The sequence below is a fragment of the Terrapene carolina genome, unplaced genomic scaffold (genome assembly GCF_002925995.2).
Source record: "Terrapene carolina triunguis isolate 2854851 unplaced genomic scaffold, T_m_triunguis-2.0 Scaffold113, whole genome shotgun sequence".
NCBI classification, from domain to species: Eukaryota; Metazoa; Chordata; order Testudines; family Emydidae; genus Terrapene; species Terrapene triunguis.
The window spans coordinates 21,166,347-21,183,400 of NW_020664464.1; the positions used below are offsets into that span (position 1 = coordinate 21,166,347).

The window sequence follows — 17,054 nt, forward strand, 5'->3', positions numbered from 1 at the left end:
TATATATTCACTCCTGCTGGTTTAAATAAGACTTCTGATATTTGAATGTTTCTTTATTGAATAGCTTTTTGGAATGCACAAACAAAACAACGTTGTAAAAACTCTCACTTCCAAATTCTACACAAAATAAAGAGAAGTTCTGAAAGATATTTGGAAAACATTACACAATCTAGATTCAAAGTCTTCACCTTAAGCTTTCATCTTCCTACAAACACAGGATTAGAAATCACCAGACTGGAGGTCCACCTATTCAGTATCCTGTCTGTGAAAGGGATTCATATAAAATGCTTTGGAGGACTCCAAAGCCCTTTCCACTAATACAGACTGTTCCTGCAAACTTCCAAAGTCCCTATGCACAGATTCCCTCCATCCTCTAAAACCTCTTCCCACTATCTCCTCCTCCTCCAGCATAATCTGTGTGTCCTCCCACAAAAATCCAAAGCCCCTTCACAAATCATGTGAGTCTTCCTAAAAGCATCAAAGCAAACAAACCTATGTTTGGAAATAATGCAAATTGTTTTATTTGTAAACATCAAACAGCTGCACCATCTACAAGCTCAGTTTAAAGAAGCAAAAGCAGCTGTAGCATCCCATCCTTCTGTAACTGATCCAAAGCCCATTGAAGTCTTTGGAAAAACATTGACTTCAATGGCCTTTGGATCAGGCCCTTAGCAAACTTCTTCAGTAAGCATGCTGGGCCAAATTCATCCAGAGCTGAATTTAGCCCCCAGAATTATAGGTTATGAAGCTAGGATTCACAATTTCACATGGTCTAAAAAGTTGATTTTGTTAGGGGCTCTTCCAGTTCTTTTTCAGGTAAGTCGGAAATGTGTTCAGGAACACCTCTTGAAATCTGTCACTGTGGAATACCCACAACGGAATGAGCTGCAGGATGCACGCCTTCCAAACAGTGAAACAAAAGCAAAACAAAAAAAAAGTCATTACAGGCAGCTAGAAAGAAATCAAATCAGTGTTCATGTAGATTATAATAATTAGCACTGAAAACTTTTGTGATACTGCTACAGTCAATATTTCGGGGTAGGGGGGATTTTTTTTCAGTTTCCAACTGATCGAATCTACTCGTCTCAATGCTTGTACTAAATTTCCTGCATTAACAACTGCCATATGTAAGCACCTATTCTAGCTTGTACCTAACTCCCACTATGGTTAATTGGTGACATATATAAGCATCAACAATTCACAATCAGCATTAAGCCTGTACAGAATTTTTCACCTGGGGCCTGATCCAAAACCCCAGGAAATCAAAGGGAAGACTCCAGTTGACTTCAATGGGCTTTGAATCAGTCCCAGGGAGCCCTGTAATAATTATTAAATGTAATTACCAAGATCTCATGGGCTAAACAACCAAATGTCTCCTCTCCAACAGTAACATAAATCAGTGACTCTCTAACAAACTCCTCTGCAGTCTTTGTTATGAGATTGGGTTTTTGGTACATTGTCATTGGAGTAGAAACAGCATAAGGAGCCACCACCTGAAATAAAAGATCGTTATTGACAATAATTAGTGCCTTTCATTTAGAAGGGTCCTTAACACATTTTAGAAGGTACATGGAGCATCAGTGAAAGGGCAGCCACCTCTGCACTGAAATGAGGAGAGGAAGCTTTTGTTTCACACCAGTGAGGAGGAAATTTTAGCAGGGACTCTGGGCCACCCAACGCTTCCACATGGGTGTCCAGCACTTCATGGGACTGGGCTCTGTGACTGGACTTCAAATATTCATGAAAATGAAGGCAAATAACAAAGATACTATATCACCTGTATGATAATTCCCTTTGCTTTATATTCTGCTTGAAGTGCTTTGGAAAATGTGCATACAAAAGCCTAGAATTACAAAATTGAATAAACTTAGTCATAAGGAACTGAAATTACTTGTGTGCACACATGCATGCACACATACCCCTTACCAAAATGACCCAAATATCATCCTGGCTAAGGCCCAAATATGTGTGCAAAACCTAGCAATGAGTTACTTAGTGCATCCACATTTAGAAAAGGAGGGCCTGAGTCTGATCCCACAGGACTCTTCTACACAGAAAAAGTTGTGCCCACATTCCAGCACAAGTCAGACATGAAAAAAGGACTAGTGTAACAAGGGACTCAGAAGTATCCCAGGTTATGAAAATGCAGTTTTGAGGACACAGTGGTAAAAAAGCCTGAGCTGTGTCTACACTAGCTGCTAGCACAGGTGCAGTTGTACCACTGCTGGAATATAACACATTCTTCTTTTGACACATGTGCTGAGACATCCACCCCACACCAGGCCTGCAGGGGGAAATTAGGCCTATAGGCTACACCTGGAGGAAACCTAGGGTGTGCTAGGGCCTACTTGCAGATAAATCCAGCTGCGGGGAGGAACTGGGCAGGATCTATAAAGAAAGGAAGGTGGCAGGTGGGGTGGGTAACCTGCAGTTGCATTTCCTGATACAAGGGTAGGGTTGCCAGGCATCTGGTTTTTGACTGGAATGCCTGACCACTAAAGTCTGGTCGGCAGTGCAGCGGGGCTAAAACAGGCTGCCTGACCTGGCTCTGCACGGCTCCCAGAAGCAGCCAGCATGTCTGGTTCCTAGGCACAGGGGCGGCCAGGGTGGCTTCGCATGCTGCCCCTGCCCCTAGCACCGGCTCTGCAGCTCCCTTTGGCCAGGAACTGCAGCCAATGGGAGCTGCGGGAGTGATGCCTGCAGGCACAGGCAGCATGCAGAGCCCCCTGGCCCCTCTGCCTAGGAGCCAGATATGCCGGCCATCTCCAGAAGCCGCCTGAGATAAGCACCGCCCGGCCAGAGTCCACAGTTTGAAAAAACCTTCCTGCATCCCAACCTCCTGCCCCAGCTTGGAACCCCCTCCTGCACCCCAAACCGCTCATCCCCAGCCCCACCCCAGCCGTGAGCCCCCTCTTGCACCCAAACTCCTTCCAGGAGCCCACACCCCCTCCTGAACCCAACACCCCATCCCAACCCCCAGTCCAGCCCAGTAAAAGTGAGTGAAGGTGGGGGAGAGCAAGCGATGGAGGGAGGGGGGATGGAGTGAGAAGGGGTGGGACCTCAGAGAAGGGGTGGGGCAGGGGTGTTTGGTTTTGTGCCATTAGAAAGTTGGCAACCCTCCACAAGGGGGAAGAGTGGAAGTGTGGCTCTGGATTGAGATCCAAATTTCTGATGTTCATGGACCCACATTGCAAAATTCGGATCCACAGGTGGATCTAGATCCCAATGTACCCATAGTTCAATATTGTTCCTGCTGGGACCATCTCTAGTCTGGAAATTCGGGGCCTGATTATCTGCCTTGCGCCTTGTATAGTATTTACTCCTGTATAAATTGAGCAAAAACTGGGTGTAAAATACTATCAGGTCAGAATTCTCCACTCATTTACATCAATGGTAAAGTTTTACACCCACTTTGCACAGATCAATGACTATGCAAAGTGCAAGAAGAGAAGACGGATGGTTTGGTTTTTAGGATACTAGCCTAGGACTAGATCTGGGTCCGAATCCCTGCTCCACCACAGACATCCGTGTGACACTGGGCACATCACAGCCTCTCCGTGCCTCAGTTTCTCATCTATAAAATGGGGATAATAGAGAAATGCTATCTTACAAGGGTCTTATGAGTATAAATATATTAGAGTGTGAGGTTGTCAGATATATGGCCCGTTTCCATAATATGTACCTAAAAAGAGACATGCGAGTGGGTCATCAGAAATTTTTAGATAATGCTGACCAAGTTTTTTCAATCTAAAAATATTTGATTTCACTTTTGAGTAGAGCCATGAGAAACTTAGGCAACCAAAAAACCCCACCTAAAAACTCATATTTCAATGTAGCTGAAAGTTGGGCTAGATTTGTGTGAGTTTTGTCTGGGTTTTGAGAGAGCTGGGGTGGAATGTCAACCAAACAAGAGCTGAGGCTTCAGCGTTTTATGGTTTTGAATGGAAATCATCAAAGTGAATCCTATCAGTATGAAGTTAAAATGTTGGGAGTTTTAACTCAAAGTGAAGCCTCCAAATGAAAAACAGGCAAGGCAACCCCTGCCTGCTGATCGTGGAGTGGCGGAGTGAGGGCAGCCGGGGGGCTGACCCCGCCCGCCCCCCACGTGTCTCCCATCTCCATCCTTCCACTACACAAAATTTTACCCTCCACTCTGCAAGCAGAATCTGTCACGTCTTGTGCATCTTCAGTCTTGAGTAAACCAGTTAGCCTGTCCCTACAGAAGTTCACCATTGCCCTATTCTCTGCCTTAGTTTGGAGGGATACTGTGAATATTGTGGTTATTGTGTTATTTAATTGTATCTGAAAATATCAACATTATAAGTCAGAGCTAGTGTGTTTTGGGTGAACATTTCAGCAACACTGATTTACAAAGCAATAAGAAAGACTTACTTTAGAAGCCGAATATATAGTATATAATGGACAAGGGAAGGTGCCCAAACCAGAAGAAAGGTTCAGAATAAGTCCTTTTTGTCTGAAATTCAAATTAAATTGTTACATTAAATTTGCCTTTTGCTATGTTACAGTAGGATCTGGGTCCTGCATAAGATTCAAACTGCAGTCTTTTTCTCTAGAAGGCAGAACTCTTCCATTATACAAACAGAACAGGCTACATTCTCAAAGAGAGTCTTTAGAGCTTAATTAGGTACCAGCAAATACACAGACAGAAAATTTTAGAAGTGTAACTTAAGCGAATAGTGCAACTGGAACCATGGGGAATTTTGTTCCTGGTGTTGTACATCTGAACATGAATATTGTCAGATATTTGAAAAATTCAGAGAAAAGAATTTATGCTTATAACTCTCCTTAACTAAACCATTCCTCTTCCCACTTCCTTCATTTGGACCTTAATTTTCCCTATATGTAGTAAAAAGCATCTCTCAGCTATTTTCATAATAACCAAAGGGAAAACTAGTAAAAGGTAAAAGTTTGTCTTGCTTGTTGCTGAAACAAAAGTTTACTGTATCCTAAAATAAAAATTTTCTCCTCACCCTTTTTAAATTCTTACAGATGGAAATTTAGTTATCAAAATTATGTCTTAAATATGTTCCCTTGAAATAGATAAGAAGAGGAACCTTTTAGTCATGGAGCTGAATTAATTGCTCTTAGTAAATCAAGTTATTGTAACTTATCTTTAACACTTAAATACTATTATTCCAAACTCTACAGCTACCTTTAGAAAATACTAATGTGTGCAAAGGCATTTGCATGCCTAATTAGTCTCATACTAGGCAGGTTTACATATGCTATACAAGCATATCTTTTTTGTAAACTTAACCCAGTATATTACATCTTCTGATCTGCCCTATATTTTACTTTTTTGTTACAGTTTCTACCATTTGTTCACACAGCAGCAAGAGAAATAAACTATACTGAGCATCGACCCACCAGGAACTTGAGTAGTTACTGCAGAACTAATTGGAGCTAGCAAATAATTTGCTAGAATTAGAACCCACAGAAAGCTTAAGGGAAAAAATGGAGTTTTACCTTGGCTCCATTTGTTTCAAAATTATCCGTGTCATCTACAAGAAATAAAAGGGCTATGAGTTACATTCCCTCTCCCTGTGCTTTGTATCTCTTTTTGTTTTTGTTTTGTATGGTTTTGGGTTTTTTAAACAGAGAAAATGTGCTAACACATTAAGTTCTGAAAGCACAGGGGGTCTGAGCCAGAGCAGCTAGGTTAAAAAATATACTTTGAAATTTTGGGGAAAGACTAGAAATTGTACTGGCACAGATTACAACACATTGCATTGAACTGTTGTCCAAAGTTTCCAAGGGTCAGTTTGATATGCAACGTTCTCCGGCTTATGCAAATCTTTTCCAAACTATCTGAATTTCATGAGCCTGCAATATTGGATCAAATATCTCGATCTGTTTCTTGGTATTTCAGCATTTCCACTTCTGGTCCCAACTAGGATCAGAAAGTGCAAAAACACAACATTTTTCCAACTTTTTCAAGCCTCAGCGTAAAAGCTTTAGGTTCATTTTGAATTTCAAAGGTTGGGGTTGGATCTTAATTATTCAGTCACCCATCTCTCTCACTCTAACCCTGTTTTAGCAAAGCACTTAGGTATGTGCTCAAGTCCATCCCTATTTAGTGAAGCACATATGCACATGCTTAACATTAAGCATGGATTTGAGTCCCTTTGAACTCAATGGGACTCCTCACGTGTTCAAAGACTTATACGTGTGCTTAGCTTTTAAGGAGAAGAGCCTTTATAGACAACTTACAAAGAAAGGAAAGGGTAGCAATGTAAACTAGTGCAGATAAACATACTGGTGCTTAGTTCCAGGCCAGTAGCATGAAGGGGGTGAGAATGTGCATGCAGGGGGTTAAGCCTCATTTTCAAATTGGAATTTATGGAAGAAAGGACGGAGGCATCTCGTGTCCAAGTGGGTGAAGGGAGAAGGTGCCAATCATAGCGTGCAAAGTGGAAAAAGGTTGAGAGATGAGTGGCTGGAAGACATCAATATGGAAATTTGCCATGAAGTTTCACTGGAACAAGGAAGGCAGAAGAGAGAGACTACAGTATCAATGAAAGCAGATGCCACAGGGGACATCCTGCCCCTATCAAATACAATGGCAAAAATCCCATTAAATTCACTGGAGACAAGATTTCACCCCAGAATGTTTAGAGCTTGCAGGAGGTCAAGAGCTTACATATGATCAGGACAAAAATGAGAAACCAGCAGAAACATTTGAAGAGAGGATGGATCTCGTCCGATACATGGTTAATTCTTGTACCAGCATTTGGAATAGACTGAAGGGGGCAAGTGGCTTTGAGAGAGGCCAAAGAGGTGGAGGTTGCAGTAATCAGGGGAAGGCATCATCCAGGCCTGGAAAGGGAATTATTGTGGTGGAGAGGTAGAGAGGAATAGGCAGATTTTGTGGAAGTTTTATAGAAAGAAATGGCAGAAATAAATAGTTTATTTTAGTTGAACAATATGAAAGGATTTATACTTCAAACCTTGAAGAATAAATCATTTGCCTAACAAGCTAACACTGCTTATTTTGGCTTGTCCCACTTCTACACACTTGAATTTAGCCTTTTAGCTGCCCTCCCCCCCTTTCTCTCCCCCCCCCCAAGAATTGTTTTGGGCTGTGTGCTCTACTTTAAAATCCAGACACCTTTCAAGAAGAGAGATTCTTTGGTAAGCAGTCAAAGCAATTCTCAGAGCAGAGCCTTTGAGAAAGTATGTGGTGTGATCAAACAGGTCAAATTGGGGGAAGGTAGGTATGTTAGATATGGGGAGGAAACTCAACAATTAAAGAGGAGAGTCTGTCAATAAAGGCCTCTCATGTCATGTTTATAAAGATATTAGCTAAGGTTGAGATGAACTATGAAGCATTTAGTCGTAGCTCAGGTTAACATGTTGCCCCAAACAGTAGAGCAACAAACCTTAATCAGAGCTGGGGAGGTGGTGAAATACTAACTGTGCTTGAAAGGGAAGGAGCTAATCAAAATTAGAGCTGGCCAGAGAACTGTTTTGTTTTGAAACAACTTATGAGGTTTTGAAATCTGTCTTCAGAAGGTTTGGTCAATCTGCAATGAATGTTTTCACAAGATGGAATTGCATCACATCCATTTTTGAAGCAAAAAGGTCAGGTTTTCAATCTCTCTCTCTCAGGCCAGTGTGGACAAGAAGCTTTCCTGTCAAAGGTTTTGTCAAAATTGTTACATTTTTGCAAAATGTTTTGGCTTTGCCAAAACAGCATATTTAGACAACCAAAAATATTTTGTTGAGAACTTTGTGACCAGCTCTAATCAAAATGTTTCACACGTAGCAGAACCTAGCATGTTAATTAGACTTAGGGTGACCAGATGTCCTGATTTTATAGGGACAGTCCCGATATTCAGGTCTTTTTCTTATATGGACACCTATTACCCCCCACACTCTGTCCCGATTTTTCATACTTGCTGTCTGGTCACCCTAATTAGACTCCTAAAATAATGCTTCCGATATGGCTCAGGATGAGCAGCTAAGATTGAAGCCAGCCAAAATGCAAGGACATAAGAAAACTCATTGTCACTGTTTGAAACAATATTTTTCTCTGGTATAAATACATTTATTTCTGTATACACTGAATGTGTATGGTACGTACCTTGGTAACAGAGATAATGTTGCAGCTGATGAGGTTCTGTTGGAAACAAGAAACAATGCAAATGTAGACACATTTTGAGAAGTCACTTAGCTGGCATTTATAACATGAGGGTTCAGTTTGCAAAGACTTCTAACAGAACATCCAGGGTAAAAATAATTCAAAAGGAGGCTGCAAAAATGCATGCATATTTACCAAGACTGTCCATGCAAATAACTATTTTCCTGCACAATTATCCAAATTTGTCATTGTATGTTCATTTGTAAGTATGTTTATTTAGGGCCCAATTCTCCTCCCACTGAATTCAACGGTGCAACTTTCACCAACCTCAATGGCAGGGCTGGCCCATAACATTTTGGCAACTGAGGCGGGGAGCTCAAATGACGCCCCCATGCCCCCTCGCTTGGGCCAAAACTTTGAAAGGTCTCAATTCTGCCTTCTTCCTGTTCTACTCCTCTCATGGTACTGCTCTACTACCTACCCCAATAAAGGAGAACTAACAACTTAAAATGCCTTGTTCAAAAATTTTAAGTAACACTTAACTTTCAAACGCCTGAACAGCAAATGTAACTTTTCTTGTCTTCATAGTAAACACTGGCATTTTTATCTGTTTGAATAATCAAAGTGGTGCTTTCTGTGCCTTCTTGTTTGCAAAGATTTGAACTGCTTCCTGAAGGTCCACAGTCTGGGCCAGCTCATGCTCTATTGAGATGGTTGCAAGGCCGACCAGCCTCTCCTGTGTCATTGTGGAGCGTAGATGTGTTTTTATTAACTTCAGCTTGGAGAAGCTGCGTTCTCCACTGGCAACTGTTACAGAAAGTGTTAGAAGTATGCGCAGAGCAACAAAAGCATTTGGAAAGCGGGTGGTCATCTTATTTGTGCACATATATTCCAGAACAACCTTTGAAGTTGATCCTGCTGAAATGTATCTTGAAAGGGCTTTCAGTTCATCACCTAAATCACTCGCATCAATATCGCGCATGCCATCATGTGTCAACACTGTCTCTCGTGCCCTGCATTGCTGGTGTAAGTCTTCTTCAGGTATAGTGAGAAGTTTTGGAATATCATACAATATCCCAAATATACTGCTGTGTTCCTTGAGCTGCATGAAACGTTCTTCAACTGACTGTATTGCACAATCTAGCACCTCATTAAAGAATTCAACTTTGAATTGTTGTTTGGGGTCTCTTATGGGATTATCCCGTGCCTCGTAATCAAAATGTCGTCTTCTTCGGTGACTCTTGTATTCTTGAATGGGTGGGAAAATAGCTTCAGTGTGAAGTTCCTCTGTCAACTTCTGTGCACTCTTCAGAACATTTTGAAATCCCTCATCTGACCGGTAAGACTGTAGGTATGACTTTGCTTTGTCCAGTTGTTCCATTGCTCCAGATATATCAAGATCAACTTGAAGTCTCTTGCTTATAACATTTATTTCAAACAGTATGTCATGCCACAACACTAAGCCACACAGAAATTTGAAGTTATGTATGTTTCTGGTGATTCCATTTCCCTCTGCCACTGTTCTCCCACGAACAGTTCCTGTCATAGCATTATCCTCCATAATGGCAACTATGGCATCCTCTATCTTCCCAATTTGGTGTTTGATAGGCTTTATCGCCTCCACTCGACTTTCCCATCATGTAGCACTCAGTGTTTCAGTGTCAGAGAGGATGTTCCCTGATGCTGCTTCAAAATTTGTCATCGATGAGTTGATGCAGAGAAAAATACATAGATGCTTTGAATTACATTAAAAAATTCAGCAGCCTCACTAGAAGCTGATGCTGCATCACTGACCACCAAGTTCAATGACTGAGAACTGCATGGACCAAAAAAAGCTCGAGGGTTTAACTCTCGGATCCGTGTCTGCACTCCTCTGTTCTTTCCTCTCGTGTTGGCACCATTATCGTAGCCCTGACCTCTCATGTCGGCTATTGCAATTCCTGCATCTTCCAGCTTTTTAAAAAGCACATTTGTCATACCAGCTCCTGTAGTATCATCAATGTCAAATTCTAGAAAATGCTCTCTGACAGTCACCATTGCAGGGATATTTTCACTAGGTTCTGTTGTTGTTACAAAACGCACCATTAAAGTCATTTGTTCCGTATGGCTGATGTCAAGTGTGCAGTAAAGAATAACAGAATAATATCTTGCTGACTTCAGATCTGCCACAATCTTCTGTTTGACTTTTGTTGCCAGTAACTGTATGATCTCATTTTGAATTGTTTTTCCAAGGGAGTGGTGTGTGTACATTTCTTGGGTGGTGACTCTTCTTAGATGCTCCTGGAGTACAGCATCAAACTCAGCCATCAGCTCCACAATTTGAAGGAAGTTTCCATTGGTTGGCACATACAGCTGATCTGAAGTGCCATGCAGTGCTAGGTTTTGGGTAGCAAGCATTCTCACAATGGCAATGAGCCTTTTCAGAACATTTTGCCAGTAAAGAGACTCTGATGCAATCTTCTCTTGATGCTGATCATCTATGGTGGCCTTTAACCTTAGTCTCATCTCAAGCTCTTTCCACCTATGGAATGCTCTCTGGTGATTTGCTGCCTTCTCATGGCATGCCAGATTTCTAGCCAGATTTTTCCAGGCCATTGTTCCTGTAGAACCCAATGTGGCTGGAACATTAGACTGGAAGAGTTTGCAACAAAAACAGTATGCAGCATTCTGGGTTTTTGAGTACATAACCATGGCCTCTCCACTTTGTCACCACTGGGGATTTCACGCCAGTAATGTGTTGGATGTAAACTTCTATTTTCATTGTCTTTGGGGAACATGAAGTTTTCCACCTGCTGTGACCCATGCAGTACAAGGAAGTCCTTCAGGCTACTGCTCAAGTGGGTCCACAGTCCTGGATCATCTAGACTTAAGGAGTTAAACTCAGTAGCAGCAGTTTCTTTCACCTCCACCACACTCTTCTCTGATCTACACTTTTCTTCAGGAATGTGCATGGTTACATCCATTTGAGATGGAGATGGATGCTGCAGTAGCTGCCAGGTCACCTGCACTCTGACTAACTGGAAGATCAGGCATCTCCTCACCACTCACATCCTCACTGGGGCCGGAAGGCTCACTGTGAACATTTGTGTCTATGTATCTGGAGAGCTCCTTCCTGCTTAGATAGAAAAGCTTCCTTTGCTTTCTTTCTTTTTCTGAATGCTACCCCAGAGGGGCGTTTTCTTCTTTCACTCATGACTGCTGTTCTGTGCCAGCTATAGTGGCTGTCCACACTCAATTGAAGGGGACAAATAAGCAGGCTCATAGCAGGGCCTGAGTGAGGGAAGATGATAGCATCTTAAGGGCCTAACTGGCTCCTACTACTTCAGTTGACTGCCTGTTCTCCTCAAGTGGGTTCAGGGAAGCAGCAGGAAACAGGAAGCTCCCTGAGAAGCTGGTGTTAATCAGTCCAGGCTCTTGGGGGTGCTAGAGAGGTACATAAGAGGCTCCTCCTCCTCTCTCTCCCTGCAGCTCCTGCTGCTTTCTGTTATTCCCTCTCACCTTTTCTCCTGCCTGCCTGTTATTTCTCTTGTGCCCTCCTTCCTCCAGCACAGCACTCCACCATCTCTGTGCATCTAGAGCAGAGAGAATACATATGCACCAGCAGCAGACACAATTTTCTACACTCTGGGTCCTAGTGCCCCCCAGTCTGGCACCTGAGACAGCCACCTCAGTTCGCCTCATGGTAAGACCAGCCCTGCTCAATGGACGCAGGATCTGTCCCTTAGTAAATGGAACCTCCGGCCCTAATTGTTACATTGCAAAAAAACCCAACAGTACTACAACGTAATCCTACCTCGTCTGTGTCTGCTCCATTAAGGAAACGGCATGGAAGAGGATTATGAAGCATTCCAACATTGTTAACTAATCAGGAAGGAAACTGAACAATAAGAACTATATTTGGATGAAGTGCATAGTTTAACTGGTTAAACAAAAGGTTTCTTCTTAAGAAGCTTTTAAGCTGTATGTGAAGAGAAATGCTGTTAGTAACCCATCTTGTTCCCACTGAAACCAAAGCCATCGATATTGACCTCAGTAGAACCAAAGCAGGCTATTACTGGATTTTTTTGTGTGGATTAATTAAAGGATACTTAAAAAATACTTTGTTCCTATTCATATCACTCCAGTTAGCTTTAACCAAAAGTTCATTTATAGTGGTTTTCAGGTTCAATGCAAGAATTCCATACAGCTGTAAAAGAAATACTGAAAATGAATTCTTTCAGACTAAACAGAGAGAGTCACCACATAAAATGGATACTACTCAGCAGGTGGTAGATTGACTCAGATGGTAAAGAAATTACTGTACCCTATTAGAGAAATAGGGAACCCATAGAGTGCCTTGATTCACCTCTACAACCTGTATAATAAACAACTAAAAACAGTGTATTAAGCAAGTGCACACTTGGTTTTAATAACATCTGCATGTTAAAACCAGCTTGTTAGTTAGTGTCATATACACCATGTTCTAAAACAAGTGATGCCAATTTGTAGTTGCATAGTAAGCTGCAATTACTTAAACGCATTTGTATTTATATAATGTATTATCAAAATACTCTTCAATTAATGGGTCTAATTAACTTACCCAAAATGCCAATTTCTAAGCCTTGAAGACATTCTTCAATATTCTCATATATGTAATCTTTTGTAAAGTCAGCTTGTATGATCTTCACATTTCTACCTGTGGCCTGTTCTGTAATTAACACAAAGTGTCTTTATATATAAATAGAGAGAGAGAGAATTGTAATCAAGAGGAATGAGCCAAAGAACTTGGTTCACCCTTTTGTATTGCACTCTGTACTACATGCAGCTGTTTCAACTCCCTTGCTTTTTAAGAGTAATCAAAATATAAGCAAAAGGCACTTTCATTAACACATTTTTTAAGGAAAATGTAGGGTCAATTTCTGCCCTGAAATCTGTGGGCGCTCTGCCCAAATATCAAGACAAAATTTAGCCCCCTTACTAGAAATAATATAAATAATACAAAACTTCTAACATTTTCCCCAATTTTAATGTTTATAAGAGAAGTGTTGCAATTTATTGAAAATGAACATGCTGACAGATCTTTGATGTAAACTCTATTTTATATAATTATTTTAAAAGTTTGCTTCTTTGTAAGATGAACATTTTAACAAGCAGAATTGGACTTTGCATTTTGGGGGCAGGTTGTGAGACAATATTTTGCAGTCTCCCTCTGAAATATAGCCTATTTGTGTTATTCATAATCACACCATTGTAAGATGGGCCAGCCTAAGGATTTGGGGAAGAATTATTGAGGCAACTCTTTGGGATACACCTCAACTTTGACTCATTTTACATAAAAGGGAAATGGGAGAATCTATAATCTCTCCTCCTCCCCCACACCTACCCCTCCTGCTGCAGAAGTGGAATCCAGCTGCAGAATCCTGTCTCTGGGTTGTTTGGTTTATATCCCGTTTACATTTTCAATGCTGTCTTCACATAGAAGAGAAGTTGACTGACTGACTGACTTCAAAAATGAAAGCTGAAATTCTCTGTTAGAGAGCTCAAATTATAACTCTGCTAACAAGGGGGCTCACATGAGAAATATTTACTACTAAACCTGCTTTCAGGTTTCATAATCATCTTGAACCTCCGACCAGGCTTGTTGAAAGATTTGCTAAGTGAATCTAGGACCAGTTGAAAGGCTTTCTCCTCCTCCCTTTCTTGAACAGTGATCTGAACACACACATTTGTCAACAATGGAAATGCAGAGACCATTTCAGGTGCACATAGACTCCAGGAAGTCTAGGAGCTCCCCTCAGTGAAATGGAAACTGGTTCTATAACTATACGGAATTGGACTTTGTATCTAACTTTCCTATGTGTTTCTTTTATGTCACCAGCTAGTGTCACCAGAGCTTGGCCTTTTGGTGGGGGGAGAAGGGAGACCCTAATTTCCCCAGAAATGGCAAGCTTCTAACTCCACTTCAGTTATCGGCCTATCTTCAGATTTGGCAAGAGCTTGCTTCTTCTGTACATCTGAGCTCTGCTTGGGGCAGGACAGCAGGGAGGCTGTCAGGAAGCCAATTATGGCCCCATGATTCTGTGGGCCAGTCCTGGCATGACTTAGAGAATCAGTGTTCTGGAGTGTAGCAGAGCTCCAACCTGTTTCCTCCCTGCTCCCCCACCCCCACCCTCCCGTATGCTGTGGGGTGAAAATGGCAGATGCAGGAGCCAGCTCCATCAGGTTTATGCCAGCTGAGCCCCCACACTTGAGTAGCACAAAGGAGCCTGAGCTAATTGCAGTATCTAGCCCTACATTTACAGGGAAAGACTCCAGCAGCAGCACCTTTCCTCACTACTGTGAAAGCCTCTGGTGGTATGGAGCTGATGAAGCTTTTCTCTGCTGCCTCCTCTCTTCCAGAGCCTTTCACACACACAGACGTAGCTGCACACCCGGTTGAAAAGGGACCCTTGCATCTCCAGTCAGCACTGCTGACTAGGCCACTAAAAGTCCCGTGGCCACAGCAGGGCTGGCTGGCTCCCTGACGGGCTCCGCGCAGCTCCCGGGAAGCAACCAGCATGTCCCTCTGGGTCAGGAACGGCCATGGGGGCTCCGCATGCCCCTGCCCCGTGCACCTGGGAGCCACCTAAGGTAAACGCTGCCTGGAGCCCGTGCCCCAAACCCCCTCCTACACCCTGCCCCAGCTCAGAACCCCCTCCCACACCCAACCCCCCCACCCCGGAGCCCACACCCCCTCCCATCCCCCAAACCCCTGTCCCAGCCTGGAGCCCCCTCCTGCACCTCAAACCCCTCATCCCGAGCCCTCACCCCCTCCCAGACCTCAACCCTCTGCCCCAGCCCAGTGAAAATGAGCGAGTGAGCGAGGGTGGGGGAGAGCAAGTGACGGAGGGGGGGGGATGGAGTGAATGGGGGGTGGAGCCTCGGGGAAGGGGCAGGCAGGGCAAGGGTGTTCGGTTTTCTGCAGTTAGAAAGTTGGCAACCCTATGTGACATTTAGCTATACATACATTACACACTGCCGCCCAATGGTTTGTAGTGTAAACATAGCCTTAGTTTTATGGTTTGATCGATGTTTTACATACACTACACAAAATGTATTACATTAGTAGCCTAATAGCTATAATGGCTCTACTTGTCTGCACAAACTCAATCTTTTTTCTCAAATCTTATCTTGATTTTTTTTAAAGGCCTTCCTGTCTGAATAGGTGGAAATTTTACTCTACATTCCAACACTTGAGATAAATGTTTTTTTTAATTCTGGATTTCTGCCCATGTAGAATTCCAATTCTGGGAACTCCTATGGCACAACTATACCTCATGGGGCTGAATGTGTCAAAAGAGTCATCCTTTTCAACTCACTTCCTATACTGGAGGAGGAGGTATTCTCTATGGGTTAAAGTACATGATTGAGAATAAGGAGGTGTGGGTTCAATAACCAGCCCTACCACACATTTATGTGACTGTTTAAAAATTCATCTCTGTGCCTTCACAAAGTATCCCTATCTGTCAGTGGGGGGTAATGATACTCATCTATTTCACAGAGTAGTATGAGAGTTAATGTTTTGTAAACACTTTGGGAACAGAATCCCCGGTCTCATGAATCCAGTGCCCTATTACACAACACTGCCTGTCACAGTTATCTTCAGATTTAAACACTTACCAATTTCAGTGGCTACTTTCTGCAGTTTTTCAAGTGTTCTGCTTATCATAACAATATTTAATCCACGTTTTGCCAGCTACAAAAGAGGTGTTTAAAATTATTAAAATTGATTACATTCTGGTGATGAGAACATTTAAGTGACTTTTTTAGCTTTCAAGACTCTGCATTTTATTTAATATTTCATTTACTTTCAGGCATTCATACCGTGCTATCTGGAGACATGACAAAAATTAAAACCAAGATTAGTTAAACTGCTTATAGTAGCTGCACAAACATCCCCCTCCCTATATAATCCTGACCCATCATAACGAAACACTCTGAGCATCAACCTATGGCCAAACAAAAGGTTGGCCAAAACAATGTCCCTTGAGCCCTTCCTGAAAGACTCTAATTAACTGACAGATGGAGAGCAATTCCACCTGATATTTCCAATGAGGGGCCTTCTGCTGTAGAACTGACTTCCCCATTAATTCACCAGAACCTGAATTTGTTGACCACCAGGTCACTCTATAATATTTCATCTTTTTCCAAGCTTTTTCCCCCTGAGAAAAGGGGCTAAATGGATTGTATTGAATAGTGGGAGGGTCCTAACTTTGGGATGAGTTTTAAAAGGATTATATATTTTGGACTTTGGTTAGAATTTATATTATATAATATATATATCCCATGTCCCCAAAACTTGAATGAGAGATTTTTTTTAAGTAAAGTGAAGTAAATGAACAAGCAAGAGTTTTTGTGCACACAAAAGCACATCCATAAAAATGTAGGCAAGAATTTAGGTTTGTAGATGCAAACAGTTTTTAACACGTCTGTTTATAGTTGGTGAGGTAATGTGAAAATAATGCAAAACAAATAGTCATATTCTCCCCTTATTCTTATGGCTTCTTGTGGTAATTCTTGGTCTAGCAGCAATCAGTTTGCAGGCAGCCAGCCTAAAGTAAAGTGGGGTGAGTTGTACCTCTCTGTTTTAAGGAGCAGCCTGCTTTGTCTCTCTCTGTTTTTGGGGTCTTGTGTGTTATAATTCTGAAGTCTAAGAAATAAAGTAGTGTTAGGTTGCAACCTTTCAGCAAGAGTATTTTATGTTTTTATCTAACTTATATATACACACACACACACACAGAGAGAAGTTAGATAAAAACATAAAATACTCTTGCTGAAAGGTTGCAACCTAACACTACTTTATTTCTTAGACTTCAGAATTATAACACACAAGACCCCAAAAACAGAGAGAGACAAAGCAGGCTGCTCCTTAAAACAGAGAGGTACAACTCACACACACACACACACACACACACACACACACACACACACACAC

At 42.0% G+C, this 17,054-nt stretch overlaps 1 protein-coding gene across 1 annotated transcript in view; it reads right to left on the minus strand.

Annotated features, from left to right (window-relative positions):
* Window positions 1-643: 643 nt before the first annotated feature.
* Window positions 644-17,054, minus strand: part of HSD17B3 (hydroxysteroid 17-beta dehydrogenase 3) — a 24,961-nt gene continuing 8,550 nt past the window's right edge. The window contains exons 3-11 of the mRNA XM_026652404.1: window positions 15,740-15,815; window positions 12,681-12,788; window positions 11,895-11,962; window positions 8,105-8,140; window positions 5,488-5,522; window positions 4,393-4,474; window positions 1,778-1,843; window positions 1,344-1,493; window positions 644-900 (exon numbers count right to left, since the gene is read on the minus strand). Coding sequence (XP_026508189.1) covers window positions 790-900; window positions 1,344-1,493; window positions 1,778-1,843; window positions 4,393-4,474; window positions 5,488-5,522; window positions 8,105-8,140; window positions 11,895-11,962; window positions 12,681-12,788; window positions 15,740-15,815 — 732 coding nt within the window. The 3' untranslated portion in view covers window positions 644-789. The remainder of the gene's footprint in view (window positions 901-1,343; window positions 1,494-1,777; window positions 1,844-4,392; window positions 4,475-5,487; window positions 5,523-8,104; window positions 8,141-11,894; window positions 11,963-12,680; window positions 12,789-15,739; window positions 15,816-17,054) is intronic.